Source organism: Eucyclogobius newberryi, unplaced genomic scaffold, assembly GCF_026437365.1.
Source record: "Eucyclogobius newberryi isolate DKJ021-1_F unplaced genomic scaffold, fEucNew1.0.hap1 SCAF_21, whole genome shotgun sequence".
Taxonomy (NCBI): Eukaryota; Metazoa; Chordata; class Actinopteri; order Gobiiformes; family Gobiidae; genus Eucyclogobius; species Eucyclogobius newberryi.
The window spans coordinates 25,926,267-25,949,454 of NW_027315846.1; the positions used below are offsets into that span (position 1 = coordinate 25,926,267).

General features: G+C 41.6%; 1 protein-coding gene across 1 annotated transcript in view; it reads left to right on the forward strand.

The window, feature by feature from the left end:
• The first annotated feature begins 202 nt into the window (after nucleotides 1-202).
• Nucleotides 203-23,188, forward strand: part of cdin1 (CDAN1 interacting nuclease 1) — a 164,988-nt gene continuing 142,002 nt past the window's right edge. The window contains exon 1 of the mRNA XM_072457833.1: nucleotides 203-308. Coding sequence (XP_072313934.1) covers nucleotides 208-308 — 101 coding nt within the window. The 5' untranslated portion in view covers nucleotides 203-207. The remainder of the gene's footprint in view (nucleotides 309-23,188) is intronic.

Consider the following 23,188-nt stretch of genomic DNA (forward strand, 5'->3'; position numbering starts at 1 on the left):
CAACACTTTTATGAGGTGGCAGACATTATATATTGTAGTTTTGTCTGCATATTTTCTGTATTTCCGCGTAATAATCTGTAAATGCTAACGGGAAAGTAGCTAAACGCGCAGGTTTGTGTTGTGACAGCTTGAATTGCACGTGTTGTGATGACCATGTGGGACAGTGTCAAGTGGTTTCGTTTGTGCACTTTCAGATATCTGTGCAAAATGAAGCTGTCCAGAGCAGAATATAAGGAAATAGCGAGATGGACAGAGCAGCTCAGACCCACACGTCAATGCATGAAGAAGCTGCAAGAGAAATTCCCCAGGTAAGGAATTATTTCTGCTGTTCTTTGTAGACCCTTTGGAAACAAATACAAATACTGTCTAAATAGCTTAATGGAGTCAGAAATGAAGTGGAACATAATGTGATACAAAAGTGATTACAATGAAGAAACTGGAATTAACCCCAGAATATCACAAAATATGAAACATCCTGGTTGTTTTGTCGAAGTAAAAGCACTCAGTGATATCAGAACCTGGTTTAAACACGACTAACATTGCATTGTATGAATTAATATATGAAAATAATTAATTTATGCCTTTTTTTAATTTAATAGGAGACGTTTCGGTGTATAAATGTCTGTTTTTATCTACAAACATGGTATATACGTTATCACAAATTGTTCTTTTTGTGAAGTGCAAATGCAATTTTAAATCTTTCGCCATAGTACAGTGAAGTAACGGCTATTTGAATTTCAAAATACTTGCTGTTTTTTTGTTATTAAGACTGAAAATTATTAACATTTAGATCTGATGTCAGTTATTTATTGCAAATGTGTGATGGTTTACTTAATTTTGCCTCCAGTCACCTTATTTCTGGAATTATATTACATTCTGTAATCGGAATGTACAAAATTACAGAATAGTAGCAAAATGAAGTAGATCATAACATATTATCTATGATTAAACAACATCAGATCCTAAATGCTAATACATCTTTGTTTAAAATAAAATATATAAACAGGGGGAAAAAGTAGAACTGTCACTTATGTTTGTCTATTGCAAAGGATGGAAAAATAAAATAATAATAAATAAAAATACAAATATCTCCCTGGATTTTGACTTCATATAAAATTCTTATTGTCGATCAAATCAAAATCATATTAAATAAACAAATGCTGCAAAATCAAATGTTAAACGTGTTTGAACCAGGCTCTGATATCACTCACATGTGTCCGAGTGCTTTTATTTTGACAAAACCACCTTCATTTTTCATATTTTGTGATATTCTGAAGTTGAGTTTTCCTCCATTCCTGAATTTAGAATGTATTTGTGCACACATGTTTAAAGTACTTATAGTTTATTGGTTTGTTTTAAAATCAAATGTGTCTGTAAATCGTTCTCATGTCCATTTGACAGATGCAAGGGGAGCTAGTGTTCAATTCATGTATCAATATATAGTTTATGTAAGAAATATCTATTGAAAAAAATAATAACAACTAATGAATTATTTACTGTTTCTGTGCATCCAATTTAAATATGACTGTAAACTGTATTATTCTACATCTTATGAAGTAATACAATACTACAATTAAATCTTGTTCAGACATATTTACTTCTAAAATGGGCCCTACTACATGTGAGAAATATGGTGTCGGGATGAAGTAACTCCTTGGTAATACTGGATTGAAATTTAAAATAGATAATTTTTCCTTATTGATTTGTTGTTTTTAAGTCATACAACGTGATTGATTGCATTCTATTGGAAAAAAAGAAATTGATCAGTTCTAGAAGTGTCTCATCGATAACTAAAACATACATTTTGATCATCTTGTTTTGTTGTGATATTTCAGTCCATGTCATCTTGTAATCACTTGTACATCTTTGATTTTCATACTCTTCTAGCTCTTTTGCCTTCCTTACTCTATTAATGTTATAATGTTGTTCTATAATCCCTGACTCTTGTCAATCACAGTTAGGTTTAGGAAAGCGGCGTGAAAGTTACATAGTTGACTTTTAATTAGCTCTGCAGAAGTGAATTGCGTCAATACTTTACCATAAGTCGATGTGGTTTTTGACTACACATTCAGAAATGGAAGGTTAATGGTTGCGTTTGGCTCTCTCCTTGACACTGAGGGCCCCGGCTTTATTGACTGTAACACGTGTAATCCCCCAAGGCCCTGGTCACAGGCTGGTCCTGCCGAGGAGAGGTCACTGACAAAGTCGCATGTATTTGGAGCTTCCTCTCTACATTGTGGCCTTAATCACCAATCTACAAGAGGCTGAGGGTCCCAGAGGACAGAGGCACGGCCCGGGCTCTGGGCTCGGACTGACTCTGGAGGTTTGAATAGTGTCAGACATCCGGTGTGGAGGGTAGGAGTGGTGATTGGATTAAGAGTTTTGATATTGTGTAGGCGTAGGGCTGTGTCAGTGACCGCAATATTGCAATACCTTACAATGATCACGTACTGCAGAAGGCCCCAAGTGACTGCGGGGACCACATTTTAATGAAGTTTTACCCTTTTTAAGAAAACTTTCACCGTGTTCTGGCATCAGACACCTTTACAAGGCCATGGCACAGACGTAACAGCGCAAGTGTGCAAAACTGAGCATTCTGTACAAAGAGCTCTATGTTTAACATAAGCCTACACTGACCCAAACAAAGCACCTTGTATCATCTTACTGAAAAAGAAGAACTGAAGGGCCAGAGTTGCCCTTATATTCTCCCAAAAACACAAGTCTGCGTGCTGTGCGTAAATCCACATCAGTCTGGTGTCCGGATCGATGCCAAAACGCACATGAGCAGAAACACTGCTGTAAGCATCCTCCTCGGTCCAGGTAAACACGTATTTGCTGCATATCCTCCCTTCTCTCTCATCCCCATTTCACGCCTACCGTTCCTGTCTAATAAAGCCTTGGGGGTCAAAAAATAAAAAAAAATCCTGTGAGAAGATGTAGCCAAACGGAGACAGCGTAAAGTTCAGCCAAAGCCAAAGTACTATCCAATTTGCCATGACAATCCTCCTCCACCCATAAACGTGTAGTAAAAGCATAAGCATGTGCTGTGCGAGCTGGTGCCAGGCTGGTTTGCTTGAGTTATAATAATCATTTTCGAGCTTTTCAGGATGTCTTTTTTGCATAATATTTAATTTTACACACACTGTCACTTATGCCTGCTGTTATTTTTTGATGGTATGATTCAAGTGCAGCCTCAATTTACATGCATTATTATGGGCCTATCGGCCATACCGCATACAACGCATACCGCAAAGTTACGGCAAGAGAAATGGGAAATAGTTTCACTGGGACAGCCCTATGTAGGCGTCGTCTTATAATTGTGATGTTTAGAGCTGCAAAATGTATCGCAATCAAAGAAAATCCCAAAGACTGCAATTATTTAAGTAACATAAGTCACGTTTCTATGTTTCTACTCTCTAGTCCCACAGACTGTTCGCCTAGAAGCACTTTGTTTTTAGTTTTTAATGGCAGAATACATTTCCTTGCTCAGGGCCTTGCTCCACATTGTTGGGCAGCAACAGACGTTTAATAAAGTTTGTGTGGCTGTGAGACGTGGCTAAAGCTAGAGTGAATAGGAAACCGCTTCTGGTTTCTCCTCTGGCTTTTCTTCTTTTATTTCACTTCTGTGCAAAGCCTCTTTATGTAATGCTTTGGCTTTGTCTAATGTTAAATGCATTATGCCCAGGGCCGTGGGCTGAACAGGAAACGGCTGACGCTAACATGCGCTAGCTTTATTTTGGAAAGTCTGTTGGAGAGCTGAACGATTTTGTCTAGTCAAATTTTTTTCAAGAAAAGTTGCGATTGGATTGCAGTCCATGTTAACCATATTAACAGTAAACATATTTCTGTGTATTTGTTTTCAGTGCCTGGGCCACAGGGCAGTCTTTGTGACTGTGCTCTGCCTGCGCTGCTCCACTCACCTCCAAATGCATGTGTGGCTTCTGAAAGGGTCATGATCTCGTGCCTCTGCGAATACAATATTGCGTTTTATAATATTGCGATGTAATCACTAATGCCACTCATCATTCAGCCCTAGTCTGTCGGATCAACATGGGATTTTGATGCAGGACTAGCGTTCCAAAGCCCTAAACTAAACCTAAACCTAAGCCTAATCCTAACCATACCCTAATGCTAAGCTTTTTCCCTGGAACGAAATGCCGAGCTTTTAGGCAGTTCCAACTCAACATATTTGTCACGTCACTGAAAATCGCAAGTGAAAGTCAACGTTTGGTGAGAAATTATTATTTTCTCTGTCTAACTTCTTTTTCTGGTCTTGTGTTCATCTGAGTCTGTGTCCTCTCTTATCCAATCATCTCGCTCTGGTGCTTAGCCCCGACTTAGCTTAAGCGAGCCAGACCTTGGGAAGCTAGTTTTTAATCACCGCAACGGGCTGGTACGGCTCCTCTCCAAACCGCAAAATGATTTAATAATTTTCTGCATAAAAGCTTGTAGAGTAGACCACTATGACCATTCTCGTATTAGTTTAGCACTTCATATGTTGGTCTTCTTCCATGTTAATGCTCCCGAATTTGTTCAAAATGTGATCATTGGACAGAATGTCACCATCAAAACGCACGTTGCAATTCCCATAATAACAAAAGAAAGCCAACTCGGCAACCAAAATACCCAACAGAAAATATTTGCAGAACGAATAAGTATCCTACTACAAAATCAACACCAATGAACTTCTCTTTTTTCCACCCGGACTTGACTTAAGACAGTCCACATGTCTTTGAAAAGTGCCTCTGGTGAGCGCAGTAATGAAACACAAACATGGTCGGGTTTAGCTCCCCACCAGGCCCTCTGCTCCGGCTGCCCCCCGCTCTCCCCCCGCTCCCCCCCTCTCTCCTGGAGGTGACACACTTCTGTTTAGTCTTGCTGCTTATTGTTATGATTTCCCTCTCCGTTGCGGACCACGGGGGAGGCCCTTTCTCCCTCTCCCTCCCTGCTCCTGGCCTGAGTCTCGTCACCGGCCCGCTCTCTCTGACAGACAGTGTTTGCACAGCCAGCCAAATTATTCTGCTTGTCCAATCAGCTGAGCGGGGCCACTGGAGGCCTAGTGATTGGACTGGCAGGAAATCAGGCTCTTAAGACATAACGTATCGACTAGGCCATCCATCATCCGTTAGCGTGCGGCTGCAGTGGGATAGCCCTCGCGCCGCCCGCCTCCTCCCCGCGTCCAGTCCGCCTCACGTCCCCCAGCTCGGAGCGCGTGGGAGTCCTGCCACGATGCGTAAATATTGGCGCGGTGCTGGATGGCAGGGGAGGGGGAGGCGGGGGGTTGTGGGGGAGAGGGGGAGAGGGGGGTGGTTGTGTTCTGGGATACGGGAAAATTAACGTTTCAATTTATAGAGCCCTATTTGGATGGGATTAGTTTTACCAAGGGATGACTGTACGGGACCAGCAGTGTCTGTAATTTTTTATGGACTTTTATCATTCATCTATGTTTCTAGTGTTTTTTTCAATAATTTTAGTGCTGTTATTTGAGAAAGGTCGTTCTTTGCCAGGCCGATGCAGAATGACATCCTCGTGATGACGTTTCTTCTGAACCGGCCGTAGCGTCTCTCTCTCTAATCCATTCACACTGACACAGCCCCTCCATCCACATCTTTCCCAAAAATCCTCCATGCTGCTCTGCCCTTAGTTACCATGATAACATAGTTGTACTTGCGGGCACCACATCTTTTCTGCAGTTTGTTTTGCATTTTTTACTCTTTTAATTGTAGAAATAAACAATGTTTGGATTGGATAAGGTTCTGTGGTGAATTAGAGTGTAGAAACATTGATTTAAGCTTCAACAAACAGACTAAAAACAGCCCAAATCAAAGACATGAGCCTTTGCACAGCACTAGACATTTGCTGAATTATTGTAGTTCAAATTCAAGGGAATTTTACGGACATTTTCAAGGACCTGGACAATTCGCACAGGACTGTGCAGTATAATGTGCGGTACATGGTATATAGGCCTGTGTAGTGCACACTGTGCAGTATAATGTGCAGTACACAGTATATAGGCCTGTGTAGTGCACACTTCAGTATAATGTGCAGTACACAGTATATAGGCCTGCGTAGTGTACACTGTGCAGTATAATGTGCAGTACACAGTATATAGGCCTGTGTAGTGCACACTGCAGTATAATGTGCAGTACACAGTATATAGGCCTGTGTAGTGCACACTGTGCAGTATAATGTGCAGTACACAGTATATAGGCCTGTGTAGTGCACACTGTGCAGTATAATGTGCAGTACACAGTATATAGGCCTGTGTAGTGCACACTGTGCAGTATAATGTGCAGTACACAGTATATAGGCCTGTGTAGTGCACACTTCAGTATAATGTGCAGTTTCTTTAGTCTACCTCAGACTGTAAATTATCACCAATAACTTTGTACAGCAGCATGTTTGGCCTTTTCCTGATGATAAAGCTGAGGCCTGAAGTCTGAGAGCAGAGTACATGGTTTGTAAGTTGCACTGCTGTTGTATACATCAGCTGTATAGTCCACACAATTGCTTAGGGCAGAAACTACTATCAGAGGGGAGGGCTGTTAAAGGTTGAATGGACGATTTTTTTGGCCCAAATCCGAGTTTTATTTCCTCGTGGCGTGGACGGCCGATTAGTCCTGCCACGTATCAATCATAAAACGCACCTATAGCTCACCTGCAGCCGCGTGTGGCTCGTCCCCACGTTTCCGCGTGTCTAAGCGCATTGATCTATCATAATATAGTTCCCTCAGTGTACGGGAAAAAATGAAGACGGAGAAAGACTGTTCGAGCTGACTCAGAAGAAGACGGAAATCTAGCGAAAGCGAGAGATGCGATGCGATCCGTCGCGCTAATAAACAAACGCACGTGTGTGTTGTATCAGTCCGCACGGGGCAGTGGCGTGCGCACTTCCACCCGAGTTCTCAAATTGCCGAAAAATCGTCCATTGCGCCTTTAAGTGCTGCGATATTTGAATATACTTTTGAACAAAATGATCAGTTATATTAAAATAAATATGTTCATGCCTATATGCATTCGTCAAATTCTGTCAAAATAAAAACTTTACAGAGACAAAGCTAAATTAGACTGAATAAGGAAAATCATGAATAGGATGCTACATTTCTGTCAGATGGAGAATCTTGGTGTTTTTGAGACATATTTAGTTTGTTGCAATATCGCTTAGTATGTTGGCAGTATGGATACTTTTGCAATTTATTGTGCAGCCCTAATTGAAGTACTTTTTTTTGAGTATCCTGATAACAATATTCATATCACAATAGAAATATTGCTTGGATTACTGTTTTAATTCTGACTGATTAAAATGCGTATGATGATGATTCTACAATGAAAAAAAAAATAAAAAATATTAAAAGTTAACGATGTAAGATAATTTTAACTAAACAAGTCCACCTAACACAAGTCCATATTAATCTTATCTAGTATTTAATGAGCTGTTTTTAGAATGTAATTTGGGAATTGTACAATCAAAAAGGGTTCAACTTGCATGCTCCAGCCAGTCAGCCCCTTCTGCCCATTTACTTCCCAATGAATACATAAGCTGTGTAATGGCCCCCAAATGAAGCCTCCTGATTGGCCCATCCACAGTCATTGCTTTGATCAGTGCTTAAAAGGGTGTAAAATGTAAACTTTGACCAAAATGAGAGTCCATATTGAGGCTGATTTCCATGCTCTGTCTGCCGCGGTCCTTTTGGTGTCCGTGGAAGTGTGGCGGCTGGGCGGGGCGAGGGGAGGGTCCCGCGGGCAGACGGGGGGACCACAGGGCGACCATGCGGAGCCCCTCATCTGGAACCGCCCGCATAACACAGATGTTGGGAGTCAGCCCGGGGCCCCCTCCTCGGCCGGGCCTGGGCTGCTCCTCTCTGGGGGGGACGGAATTGGACACGGCGCTGTCACTTTGTCTCATCCAAAAAAGTCACAATGGTGGAACATTCAAATATCACCTCTCTGTCCAACCTCTAGTGTCTTGTCTTGTGTGTGGGCTGGGGAATCGGCAAAATCTGTTTAAATTGTTATATTTAAAGCAGGGTTTTTTACATGCGCTCTTAAATGTCTAAAGTTAAAATTTAGGATAACAAGTTTTTTTAAGAAAGTAATTCATTATATTTTTAATTTGTAGATGGTTTTACAGTGAAAACAACTGTACACATCTGAGGGATCAGATGTGATCACACTTTTAAATCATTTCCAAACACAAGAAGACTGAACTCTCACCTTTTGTCTCTGCATCACATCAGACACAGACTTATCACAGGTGTGTCCCTCCCTCCCCCTCCCAGCAGCTCATCTTCTCCTCCTCTATCTCCATCTCTTTATCTTACGGTAGCTTACTTTAGTACTTATTAAAGAGAACTGTTACTTATCTATACTAAATAACTGTAGGAAGGCTAGTTACAATATGAGTTTTACAAAATCCTTGCTGTGTTGAGTTGGAGCCACATTAGCTCTGAAGCTCTGCTTCACTGTGTCCACCATGGACATGTTATATCTCTTTTATAAGCTCTGGTCCGGCACTATTCAGGCTTTTTTCAGACGTTGCTAAGCACAAACATACAAAGAATTGCCACCACCTATTGTATTGTAAACGCATATACTGCTGCTGATGTCACTGAGTCACGAAAGTTCTGAAAACTGTAGGTCTCTCACTGATTCAGATGACTTAATTTATCTGGTCACAGACCTGACCATTGGCTTTGTAATTGGCTTTTAGCTCTGAGGCAAAGTAAGTTCTTCACTGTCACAGGTGTGTGTGCGCTATAAAGGACATTATGCAAAATTGACAATGATTGCTTCTGGCCATATTTTAATGTTGTTTTCTCATCAAAAATATACCTGAAGTTGAATTTAGCTTAATTCATACTTGTTTGATGAATCCTGTTCCGTAAGTTTCAAATTTCGCAGCTGAAAACGTCTGAAAAGTTTTTGATTGACTAAAGACACACCCTGTGCATCGATTGGTCGACTAAAAGGGGGCGACGTGTTGTGTGGCAACAGATGAACTTTAACAAGTCTTTTTTAGTATTTTAGTATCTGACCCAGACTGTATTCAAATACTTCAGGCTCACAAAACCAACCAGAGAAGTACTAGAAAACAATACAGACATTTATATGTGAAAAGTCAGGGTACACTTGTTATTCATCTCCATATATCCAGCAATACCTTTTCCTCTCTGCTGTGGTCCTCATGTAAATCTCTATAATCACAATAAAATAATTGGATGACAAGGACATCGTCGACCGAAGATCATCATCGACTAAACGTCTACATCCCAACGACAATTTCTCTTGTATGTGGGTTTCTTTTAATCCTTACGCCAGTGTACGCAGACATTGTGGGCAAGGCAACCTACGTTTCTTGCTCAGAGACACAACAACAGTATTTGGGAGCTAGAAACACCCCCAACCTGTGGATCAGTGGCTCGTCCCACTTTACCATCGATGGTAGAGTGGAAAATATCAATAAAGCCAAAATAACATAAAATATTTGTTTTTGTAACACAAGCCTGGCTTATGTCATCAGCTCTTCTGTTGGACCAGCCTTTTGGTTTAGTTCTGGTTTAGTTATTGGATCACTTATCACTTGTATCACTAAATTTGGTTTAGTCTTGACTCAGAACATTTAAAATATCCAAGTATAGAGAGAGCAAATTTTGCTATCAGCTTTAATTCTGCTGCAGATTTCGACCGGCTGCCTAAAGAATACACATAAAACTTTATTTGAACACTTTGGAGCAAGAGGGTACTAACTAAAACACACTACACTGCCCTCTTACCCAGTTAGTAGAAAAACTGATTTGTAATTATATTATCAATTTGGGAAAAATAATCATATCGGCCCAAAAATATCTTCAGAGCCAATCGGCCATCAGCTTTTTCTGGATTCTAAACAATCAGGACAAAAAAAACACAATCTGTCAATCTCTAATCATGGCTTGGATCTATTCAGTTTTTTTCTGACTTGAATTACTCTTTTTGTTTAGTTTTCGACCTGAATATTCCTGATTAACTGATAATGGTTTCTCCAATTGGCCTTGATCGTTTGTGTTGCTTTAGCGCTCTATATCTCAACCCATCTGCAATCAATCTCTGTCATCAAAACATTATCATTGTTATGTTGCCAAAATCTTCCCAGCTCTCCCAGTCGAGGGCCTGTTTTGTGTGTTTTCGGGGGGCTGACTCTCCTCACCCCAGCGTGGGCAGGAGAGTGACACGAGTGCCATCAGGTCCTCCTCTCCACTCTTATTAGAATTGGAAATGATGGCTGTCTCTCTCCCCTCTCTCCAAGGCCTTGAATCCGCCATGGGACCCCCGGTACCCTCCACCCTCCACCCCTTTGTCCCTAGAGGGGTCTGGGGGGCAGCGCGCGGTGTCCTGCTGCCGTCGTATGAATGAATTTGGTCGTAATGACTCGAAAATGGCACAAAGCAGCCCACTCGACGTATGGCTCGGGCGGAGGGTGGGAGGGGCGCGCAAATGGGGCAGATGCCACTGTTTTGGAAATGAGCTGTACTAAAGTGTGGAAAGGGCCCCTCCTCTCCAAAAAATAATGAGCCGGAATCAAAAGCAGGTTTGTTTAAGTTTGGATAATGATCAGAGAGGGTTTTCCCAACTGCGGGTTTGGTTTGAAGAAAGAAAGATGGAGAAATAGACACAATCAAACATATACGTCTCAATATACTGTAACTAAAAACTAAATACTAAACTACTGCTCTGTTTTTTTCTTACACAAAACTGTACATGTAGAATTTACATTTTTTTTTGCTTTAGTGTTATTGTGTCGGTGGTATAAATTGGTTTCCATATGATTGTGTATATTATAAGAATGGAGTTTATGGAGTGGCTGTCACTTATGGAGATCCTGTGTACTCGTACTTCTCTGTTTACTGTACATAGTAGTTTTTGTGGGAGATCCTAATAATAGAGAGCTTTTGCCAGTGCCACGCCTCGCCACGTTTTTAGTCGATTAATCGAAGCACAAGATCGACTCAAGTATTCCGCATTTCAAAATATATTATCGTGACAGTGCAGTTGATTCATCAGTTTTCTCTCTAAAGTTAATGCTGCTGTTTAAGTGTTGACAATGTGAACCGTAAACTGAAAATAAGATAAGATAAGATAAGATATTCCTTTATCTTATCTTATTTTCAGTTTACAGTTTACAGAAAATACATTTTCTAATGCAAAATCACACAATACTTCTGAATGGACTTGAACACATGACTGACTCAGCCTTGGACTTTGGACCAAACCTTTTTTTTAATGACACAGACTTGGACTTGAACAATGAGACTCAGACTTGTCATGTGGGCGTCAGATACTACTTTTTGTCTGAAAAAACATACATTCTACCACAAAACTTAACTTCACCTCACTTTAACCAAACTACATACCAATACAAAACATGTATTACAATATCGGTTTTCATTTTTTATCGTAATTAGCCGTTTAACTTTTTAATTTTTAGAACAGGAATCTGCCCATTAACAATAGATATTTTGCCATCAGCTCCAGCTACGACAAATAAAGAATAAACTAAGCAAAATAAAGATGTTTAGCCTATAGAGCTAAAATGTGGTGGTGTGATCTGAAGCCCCTGCAATAGGCCCTTTTAGAAGGCTACAACATCATGAACACACGGAGGGCCCGACCGATTTATCAGTTTGTCAATATAATTGGACTATTTTGGAGCCATGAACACATTTGGAGTTTGATGCCACAAACACATTTTTACCACCAGGATAAAATGTTGGCAAATCGCTCAAGCCCAAAGCTACACATTATTATTTATTAGTTGACAAATCATTTTATTTAGATTAAAAGGTTTTCTATAGACAACAGCAGAAATGAGAAGATATAGAATGAGTTAGCTCAAGATTTTGGCGCAAATCATGAGTTTAATCTAACTTTTATACCTCTAACATATAAATACACTGTTTCCTTGTACATTTCTGTATAACTAGTTGTTTTTGTATGTCCTGTGCAGTTGTAATCTTTTGAGTGCAGTTTGGGTCAGATACATGGAGATATTTGACTAGCTTTAGTGGCCAAATTGGTGGATAGGACATGTCTTTAGTCTGCCATCAATGTCTCTTTTCTACAGCCCTATTAATATCAACATTATCCAGCGGCGTTATGAAGGTGTCAAACCACATTTAAAATCCCCAAAAATTGTTTTTGGGAGTTTTTACAATCCGATCAATAACGTTTGATGGCCACGCTATGTACGTGTATGTGGCCACACTTAGCATAGTTAGCATCTTTAGCAAAAGCTAATGGAGGCAGCCTGGGTCAAAGTTCAGGAGTAGACACAATTTATGATTTTTCAAATCAGGGTCAAAAAGTGCAAATGAGCCGAGTTAACATGCAAAAATATAAAAAGAATGTGGTAATTCATGCTCAATAACATAATTGAAAATAAAGTAAACATTGGCAAATTAATTGTAAAGTCTAAGTCCTCTCAACATTGTTATCGGCTCCAAAAAAAACTATATGGGGTCGGGCCCTAGTTAAAAATCACTTAATTCCCTCTCCTATGCAAAGCTGATAGTGTTTAAAGGTGTCAAACCTCATCTTACCTCAGACACCCATCCCAGACCCATCCCACACCCACACCCATCCCAGACCCATCCCACACCCATCCCACACCCATCCCAGACCCATCCCACACCCATCCCAGACCCACACCCATCCCAGACCCATCCCACACCCATCCCACACCCATCCCAGACCCATCCCACACCCATCCCAGACCCTTCCCACACCCATCCCAGACCCATCCCACACCCATCCCACACCCATCCCACACCCATCCCAGACCCATCCCACACCCATCCCAGACCCATCCCACACCCATCCCAGACCCATCCCACACCCATCCCACACCCATCCCACACCCATCCCACACTCATCCCACACCCATCCCAGACCCACACCCATCCCACACCCATCCCAGACCCATCCCACACCCATCCCAGATCCTTCCCACACCCATCCCAGACCCATCCCACACCATCCCACACTCATCCCACACCCATCCCACACCCATCCCACACCCATCCCACACCCATCCCACACCCACACCCATCCCAGACCCACACCCATCCCAGATCCATCCCACACCCATCCCAGACCCATCCCACACTCATCCCAGACCCATCCCACACTCATCCCACACCCATCCCAGACCCATCCCACACCCACACCCATCCCAGACCCACACCCATCCCAGATCCATCCCACACCCATCCCAGACCCATCCCACACTCATCTCACACCCATCCCACACCCCCACCCATCCCTCACCCATCCCTCACCCATCCCACACCCATCCCACACCCATGCCACACCCATCCCACACCCAGACCCATCCCTCACCCATCCCTCACCCATCCCTCACCCATCCCTCACCCATCCCTCACCCATCCCTCACCCATCCCTCACCCATCCCTCACCCATCCCAGACCCATCCCTCACCCATCCCTCACCCATCCCAGACCCATCCCTCACCCATCCCACACCCATCCCTCATCCATCCCTCACCCATCCCTCACCCATCCCAGACCCATCCCACACCCATCCCTCACCCATCCCACACCCATCCCACACCCATCCCTCATCCATCCCTCACCCATCCCACATCCATCCCACACCCTCCACTCCCGGGATCCCAGCACCAACTCCCCAATCACTTCTCCAACAGGGCCCTAATGCGGCGTTCTCCTCAGCACCAGGGCGGGCTGCAGTCTGGCTCCTCTGCTCCTCCGCTGCCCTGCTCAGGGAATATGAATGTTGATTAAGCATGCGTTCAGCCCTTTGAAAACCACCGAACAAGTGTCAGAATAATGGATGTTGAGCAAATGTCAAGCAGTTGTTAATTTCTCTGTTATCGCCGGTTTATCTAGCGTGATCTCAGGCCGCCATTGATATGCTGATTTCTTGGCTCCCGACGCCGGGTTTTTGACGGCGACGCGGCGCAGAGGGCACGGCTGCATGGGGCACGGTTGCATGGGGCACGGCTGCATGGGGATGGGCTCATTGATTATTTATTGAGCCTCTGCTGTTTGGGTGCTTGCGTTTTTTTTAACAAGCTGGTTTAAGGAGAGGATTTGGTGCAACTCCCAGGGTGCGCTACACGGCTAATCCCTGTGTGAAATGTGTCCGTCTATAAAGAACTAATTACAGGCTTGAGTGAGCTTCCCTGAGTGGCGATTTGGCTAATATGTAAGGTGGGATTTGGGCATGCGTCTCATGCTTTCTCTGCTTGTGGTGACGATGCCCTGCACTTGAAAGCCATTTTTTGGATCGAGGTTTTCGCTGTTGAGATCAAAGGTGCTATTTATTTGTTTATATCTCAGTGTAGAAGAAGCAAACCTGATATAAAATGTATCTAATATCTAAACCTTTTACGAAATGGAACTGTCCATGCAGTTTCTAGTTCATGCACATTATTTAACTGCTTTTGAATCTAATTATATTGCATTTTTGTTATCTCAGCATGGTTTTGTATGGTGAAACTAAGAGTGGATGTATATTTGTCCTCCTACTTTGGTTCTGGTTTCGCCCAGTTGAGTCCTGATGTGAAGTGGACATGGTTTGTTCCTGTTTGAGTCTTGATTCAGTCCTGGTTTAGTCCATGTTTAGTTCTGATTTTTATGTTGAGTTATTATTTTAACAATTCATCAAGGTTTCAGCTTCCTCCTAATATGCATTTTGAGGACTTTTTCCCATTCAAAAGATATAATATTGTTTTAAATTTGTGATTTTTAGGGACAAAAAACATTTTGCAAAGTTAAAGGCGTAATGGACGATTTTTTTAGCCCCAATCTGAGTCTTATTTCCTCGTGGCGTGGACAGCCGATTAGTCCTCCGCGGCAGCATGGCGGGCCGCTATGCCAAAAGCCTAGCAAGAACACTGGACTCTTAAATCCTTCAGTGAGAGTCTGTGTGGATGACCATGCCATTCGAGGTCTATGTCTCTCAAATGTTTGCCGATATCGATATCTAGATCAGATGCATTATGATTATATATAGGGCTGGGTATCATGGCCAATTTCCTAAATCGATTCGATTTCGATTCATAACGTCCTTAATCACGATTCGATTCAATTCAATTCAATCTGCTCTTAAATAATGAAAATGGCTCAAAATACAAATCTACTTTATTTTTTCTTTTCACCATAAACAGGTTTTAAGTGTGAACTTGTAAATTGGACAGTTTAAACTTCAGCTGTAAACAAAACTGTCTCAAGTCTCAAAAGTGCTATTTTGAAACATAAAGTAGTTGTTAGACCTGTTTGTGAGGCTCAGTTCAGTGTGACGTGCATCAGCTGCATTATCTCCACTGCACCAACCATTATTTGCAGCGTTGTCGTCACGACTGCTGGCTCTTAGCTGGTCAGTCCCCACTCCTGTATGCCCCAACATATTAGCTATATTTTTAGGGAGTGTCTACAGAGCTGTGGCGCGCGGCCGAAACTGCCATGTTATTTTGTGCCGCGGCTCCTGAAACTGCTGTGCTATTTGACCGCGCCGTTTTAGACCGCACCGAGTTAAGGTTAGGGTTAAGGTCAGGGTTAGGGTTAAGATTAGGGTCAGGGTTAGGGTTAGCGTTAGCCATGAGGCTATATGGCAGTGAAACTGCTGGGCCATTTGACCGCGCCGCGGCTCTGCAGCCACGGCCATATTATTAGCGGTGTGGCTCATCAGAAGTACGGGTGCGTAAATCTTTGCAGGCAAAAGTTGCGACGGCTTCTGTTATCTTTATGACCCGCGGGAATCGGCTGGTAATGTTAGTGATTCCCTCAGTTTCATTTTGTTTCCCCCCGGACGGCTTGTTGTCGGAAGCTAATGTTAGCGTAGTGTGATACCTTGTCAAGTGGTTTCTGAGGTTTGTAGTATTTCCACAATAACTGACCACTTTGTTTTTATCCGGCTCTTTGTTTTAAATCCGAAATGGTTCCAGACATCACACGCCTTGAGTTGGGACGGCTCGCTGAGCCGAGTTTTACCTGCGTCTTGCGCGCTTGACAAGCGGACGTAATCGCGCCACTGCTGCACCACGCACAAGACTACTGGGGTTAACTTCATGGGGAACAATCGATCTCATGCCTTATGAATTGATATTGCAAAATTTTAATTACATAGATCCAAAATCGATTAAATCGTTTTTTTTACCCAGCCCTAATTATATAGTTGTTTGATTATACCTACATGAGCGTTACCCAGTGAATTGGGTAGTGCAATGAGCCTCACAAATGACTCTGTTTTTAGTTTCCCCTGCATTGTTGCATCACAAGTACAAATTCGGACTCCTTCTGCGCAGTTTGTAAGTCCATAAACCATCACCGAACATCAAATTGTGTTCACAACAAACGCATGACTTTTAGCATAGCAGTCACGCTGCCTAAGGGCTTCGTTTATTTCTATTTTTGACAACAGAGGGCGGTCCAAAGTCTAAATATATTGGAAATGGAGTTGTTGTTTGTCAAGTGCTTTCCAAATGTTGACTTTAGAGAAGTGAGAAAATGAGAAATACTGATCCTAAACTGACCAAAAATGACGGTCAAAAGCCAATTAAAGCCCCAAGAATGCATGACATGTCTGCTTTAACAGCCTCTCCTTTTACGTCACACATACGTCATGCTCCTACTCTACAAACCGTAACGATCATTAACCATATTGCCTCTGAAGTGTCTGTTTGAGGCCTCTCACTTATAACCTTAACGCACGTCTCTTTCTTAGCAGAACCTTCGGTCTGCTATAAATACTGTACAGTCCTGCGGCTATTCAGTGCCTGAAAGTGGCAATGGCGTTAGCCAGAGTCCAATCTCTCCACGTTTACGCCGCCTCGTTCCTCTGGGCGGCCCGCAGAACCGCTAACAGAAAGTGGCAGCTTGGACACGGGGAGGCGACACCGGAAGGCCTGAGCTGCTCTCGCTCCTTTGCCGAGAATGGTGAAAGAATGAAGTTGAGCGTTAACAGAGAGGAAAAAGAGAAGAAGGTACACGCCGACTTCTCAAGCTAATGTCAGCCTCAGGAGCGCATGAATAATAGATGCAATCAATGAGATGATTAGGAAGCCCTGGGATGACGACTTCCCCCTGATATCGCCGAGATGTTCTCCAGGCGTGGGCTATATAGACTGCCGAGGCCTCTGTATTGTGTTGTGTACAATTTGGCAAGGTAAGGCAAGTTTATTTTTAGAACAGAATTAGTACTCAAGGCAATTCAAAATACTTCACACAACAGGGAAAAAAATGCATTAAAATTACAGAAAAGATAAAAATATAAAAGAGATGTGGTTTGGAGCTGATTTCAGACTTTAAAGGGGGAAAACATTTGACATTTGTTGTGTTTTAAATGTCAATGATTGACGAATACTCTTTAACGAGTCCCCTCCCATTGATCCTCAGAAAACTGTCAGCTCTGAAATCTTCTGCACTGTTTTTAAGTCCTTAAATCATTGCCAGACTCTTGAGCATGTCGAGGCAAGCTTTTGTTCATCGCCCTTTTGTAATTCCCTCTGCTGCCAGTAGATGGAGCGTAAACACAAATCCTGATGAGGGAACGCCTGACTGGAATGTAGAGACATTATTTTAAGTTCTAAAACATGAGATGTCAAAGCAAAGGCACAAGTCTAAAGTATACAGACAAGAAGAATGCAAATAATAATGCATAATATGTGTCCTTTTAAGTACGGTAAGACAAAATTTGCTTTATTATTATGTACTTTAAAACAAATATTGTTTTTTATATTGATGCCTAAAGATTGGTACTGCTGTCTACCAATATTTTGACTCTTTTTAGTTGCACATACACCCTTTATAATTCTACATTTATTTTCTTAAGAACCTGTATTGGACTGCAGAGGGAGGAAGCGCAAGGCAGAGAAATTCCAAACAAACCCATCGACCATAGAAATACCATGCTGCCTTTTCAAGTAGAAAATAAGCATGTCATTGACTGTATTTTCTCAATGCTCTTTGTACACTTTGCTGCCATTCCACTGTCTGCACATGAATGGAATAAATTACCCAGAAACGCCTTGTACCTTCTTTTAAGAGCTCCGGACATTCGGTCAGTGCAATGGCATTTCTCACCCAGACCAGTGGACACTCGTTAGTTTGCGCACACATCATTTTGAATCCTCCGCGAGACTACGCAGGAACGGCCACGACCATAATGGCTCAGAAGCGTCGGCCTATCAACTAATGGGCCTAACCTGTTCTGTCATACTCCCGGTAACACGGATATTTGGCCTTCACAGGGAATCACAATTAAAGGGCTGAATGCCGGCTCTTTCCGCTCCTCTGCCTGGACATCTACAGGCAACTCTGAAGACTTCTGAGGCTTAGAATGGAGAAAAAAAAAGCATAGGAAAGGTTGGTTAGTGGTGTGTTTGTATTATTATGCAGGCATTAGATTCATAATGCAGGGTGTTTGATGCTTATTCTGGACTACACAGACTCCAAGCACATGAGAAGACCGAAGACGGTGACATTATTAAATCAAAATGTCAAAAAGGGATGAACTATTTTGGGTTTTCATTAAAGGCGTAATGGACGATTTTTTGGGCCCAAATCTGAGTCTTATTTCCTCGTGGTGTGGACAGCCAATTAGTCCTGCCACATATCAATCATAGAACTCACCTACCGCTCACCTGCAGCCGCGTGCGGCTCGTCCCCCGAGAGCAGCACGTTTCCGCGTGTCTAAGCGCATGGATCTATCATAATATAGTTCCCTCAGTGTACGGGACAAAATTAGGATGGAGAAACCTTCTCTGATCACATCAATGCTGTGGACCCACATATCAGGTTTACAAGAGAAGACGCTAAGGAGAATCGCTTGGCCTTTCTTGATTGTTCCACGATCAGAGGAGAGGACGGGAAACTCCAAATAGAAGTATATAGGAAACCTATACACACGGACCAGTATCTGCTCTTTGGTTCCAACCACCCACTACAGCACAAGCTGGGAGTGATCAGAACCTTACAACACAGAGCTCAAGGTGTGCCCACCAGCTCAGAGGGCAAGAAGAAAGAGGAAAAACATGTCCGAAATGCCCTCTCAGCCTGTGGTTACCCCGCTTGGGCCCTCAACAGAGTGAAGAGAACCAAGAAGCAGGACAAAAGGGAAACTGAACAGAGAAGGAAGGGTGTTTCTATCCCTTATGTGTCTGGCCTCTCGGAAAAACTGCAGAGAATTTTTAGGATAGGATGGAGAAAGACTGTTCGAGCTGACTCTGAAGAGAGGGAAATCTACGGGATCCGTTGGACTAATAAACAAACGCACGTGTGTGTTGTATCAGTCCGCACGGGGGGAGTGCGCATGCGCACTTCCGCCTGCGTTCTCAAATCGCTGATAGCGTCCATAAGGCCTTTTAAGAGTACACTTTATTTGTGAATATTTTCTATCTAAAAGCCTTCATTCACCATATTTCAAACTTTATTCGGTTGATAATAGTCTCAATATGCAATAGAAATCCTTGTTTGACTAATCATAAGAATTATAGTTCACTAGTCGACTAAAATTAACATTTGTTTACAGCCTTAAATGGACTATAACGTTCCATACAGAATGTTTTAACTATTTGAACGATCGGACACAAGCCAATTATTTCACACGTGCCAAATAGCCATGCAAGACAAACTTTTTATTTCTTAAGTCTTATATCATAAGTAGATTTACATGAATGTGGACATTGGGAGAGAGTTAATAGTGGAACTGTCAGTGACTGCATTAAAAATATATGATATACAACAGTAATGGCTATTAGCAACGATTATTTTAGTAACCGACTAGTCACAGATTCTTTTTCAAGTCAATTAATCGTTGTAGCCTTAATGTCCTAATGTCCTAATTTATATAATATGGTAATAATTGAGCAAATGTCAATTACACATACACACATTTTTACTTCAACTTGTGCATCCGCCTAACCAAGTTTCCAAAGTATACTGACTAAAGTGCGCTCTCATTAACGTAATCGCACATCATTAAATACTCAATGATTCTTCGGCGACGGAAAAATGACTGTAAAAGTCAAACTCATTTCATCCGTAGTGCGCCGACTGAGCAAGTATTTGTCTGAAACCGCGTGGCACTTGTTTGTTTCTTATCACTTGTCAAAATACATCACTGCTCCACATTAACCCAGTCATTTTTCCCCATTTGAGTTGCTGCTGCCGACGCGAGGCTAAGCTGTGCAAAAACAGATGTTAGCATTTAGCTTATCAGCATGCTTAATTAGCTAGATTTGCATATCCAGCAAGTCTTAATTGTTTTGTTTTTTATGCAGAAAATTATCGATCTGTGCAAATGGAAGCTCCCTCAGAATACTTCCTCAAATAAATGTCTTAAATCAATTGAAAATGACACGAAATAATTTGCTAACCGAGCGACGACAAAAAGATCAATGGAATGACGCATAAAATGAAGGAATATGCTCATATCGATATCATTCATGACTTCATTCTTTTGAAAATGTCGACCATTAGTATAAGATCTGTACTAGCGTCAATTAGCCCCGAAGACACGCATGCCATGCAACACTGCGACGCATGCGGATCTGCCAAATGCTCAATGCGGCTGCAGCATATGATACTGGGGCCATTAGCCAGGTGGCATTCATTAGCCAAATTACAGCCATTGCTCATAATTAATTATTTGTAAATAGGAAGATTCTGAATATAATTGATAGCTTGATTTCCCCAATCTCCTGTTAATTAGGCCAATGGGAATATTTTGCCCTTATGTTTTTTCCCCTTTGAGATGATCCTACAGCCAAATGGACGACGCAGAAGGCTGTTTTCATTTGTGAGATAAGACACATCGTCAAGAGAACTGTACTGTTTTTTTCATTTTTATTTTTTTATACAACTGCGACGAAGAATTCATAGTTTTTAAAATACAATCAATCAAATTAGTGGTTGTTCGAAATGTGTGTGTATATATGTATATTATATATATATATATAATTTTCTGCCGATGTTGTTGTGGCTTGTGACTGATATTGGGGAAACCAGATATCACTGATATTCCATCCCTGAATAACATAATGAGAAATACCTCTCTGTTTCTTGGTGAGTCACAGAAAGACCTTTACTCATTGAAAACATTGGTAACCCTGTTAGTAATATGTATACAATGTTATTATCTATGATACCTGTGGTTCTTGAACGGAAGATAATAAAACATGCATGAATCACTCTAAATACAACTTTGAGTGAGTAAATGAGAAAACAATTATAACATTATAAAAGCTTTTTATATTTTATCTGTGCCCAAAGTACACTGACAGAACATCTAGATTAAAAAGATCACACAATTACAAATGTTTATACAGAAAACCACGGGTTAACATTGTCTGTATCTGTAAAAAGGCAGATTAAACTCAAAATTCACTCCATGATCTCACTGTCTGACTCCATTTCTCTTGTCTGCTGTTGAATATAAACCCTTTAACATCCTTCCAAAATAATGAGTTGGCTAATAAAAGTTTTGCTCGACTAAGACATCATTGACTAGGGCAAGGAACCATCAACTATTGATTGTGACTGTCAGGGCCGCTGCTAGGCATTTGGGTGGCCTAAGCAGAAATGCCCCCAAACCCCCTTCACAATAACTTCAAACTTGTTAAAAAACTTTTCTAAAAAAAGATAAAAAAAAGTTATTTAAAAAAAAAATATTTCATTTTATATATTGCTTGAATAGCAATCCTAAGATGGTCAGGGGATCATATCATTTTCTTTATTCTGGTGCATTTTAGATGTAATAAAATGACATCCCATTCCCCCATAGTCCCTAAATTTCCTTGCTCCGCCCCTGCTCTTGCGTCACCCAGAGCCCCTCTCCCACTCTTCTGCTGAACAGATCGAGCCTCTAAACACTACAGGCTGCAAACTCTGCTTTCTGTTGCATTTATGAAAACATGATTTAGACATTTGTCAAAAGTTGAACCACTTTGGCTTTGCGCCCGCACCAGCTGGACATATCCCACGTCTTGTTTCATTCGTTCTTTTTCACTATTTCTAATTGAATATGGGGCAGATTTTCACCATTTTGCTCCATGTGGATCAAAGAACACATATGTGGAGTCAAAACCGTTCCCAGCTTTGACCCTGATCTGTCTGCGTCTGTTTAGACTGTGGCTTTTGGATCTGTATCCCTCAAGTCCTAGAGTTAGTTTAAATGACAACTAAAGACAAAGTAGGCCTGCTATATATGCTCCGCATTTTTTTGTAAAAGGAACAGTGCAGCTGTTACACAAATAGCCTATTCTGTCATTCATACCATACTGCCTGATCAGGCTGGTGGTGCCTCTTGCAGCACCTGATGCCCTAAGCACTGCGCGTTATATGTGTAATGGGAGCAGTGGCACTAGCGTCTGGTCAACAATTAACATCATTGCAGTCTTATTTTGAAAACCTTTATCGTCATCTGCACAGTACAAACTCTAAAACACATGCAAAAATACTTTTTTTTTTTATCACAAAGACATTACCATTTTGAAATCAAAATGCCAACAAGGAATTAACATTCATCGTATTTCAATCTTTATTTAGTTGAAAAGTATTCGAAAAGTCAATGTACACTAGTCGACTATCAAATTAATTGTTAGTTGCAGCCCTACCATCAACCGATAAATCGACTAAACAACGAAAGGTCTGCAGCCCTCGTCGATATTGATAATACCTTCAAGAAATGCCTTCAGAAAAAGATGATTGTGAGCAGCGCCTCACGACACTGTGCAGTTTGAATTTGATCCCAGTCTGCTGAACGTGGCATGACTGCTGTGGTCTGTGCTTAAGGCGGTAATTAGCCTGAGAGTGAATGATCTCCTAACCATTCTAGTGTCGCCCAACCTTCTGTTTCCCCATGTTCTAAATGGGATCCAAGAGAGAAGTTCTTTACAAGCAATAAAGGTCAGAGAGTAAGAATTTAAGACGGTTAAACTATATATTTTTTTCTGTAGAATACAAAGAGTTTGAGAGAATGTTCAATTGTGATCTTATTGACTAGAAAATAATGTGATATTTTATGTCTGAAATAATCTCCATAGTAGTTATTGTTTTTGTGCTGTGAAACCTTTTAAAATGATGTAAATTTGAAAAAAACAAAACAGGAGAAGGTTAAAATCTGTTAAAATTCCATTATAGTGACTGAAGTTGAAATTCCGTTGGACCCAGAG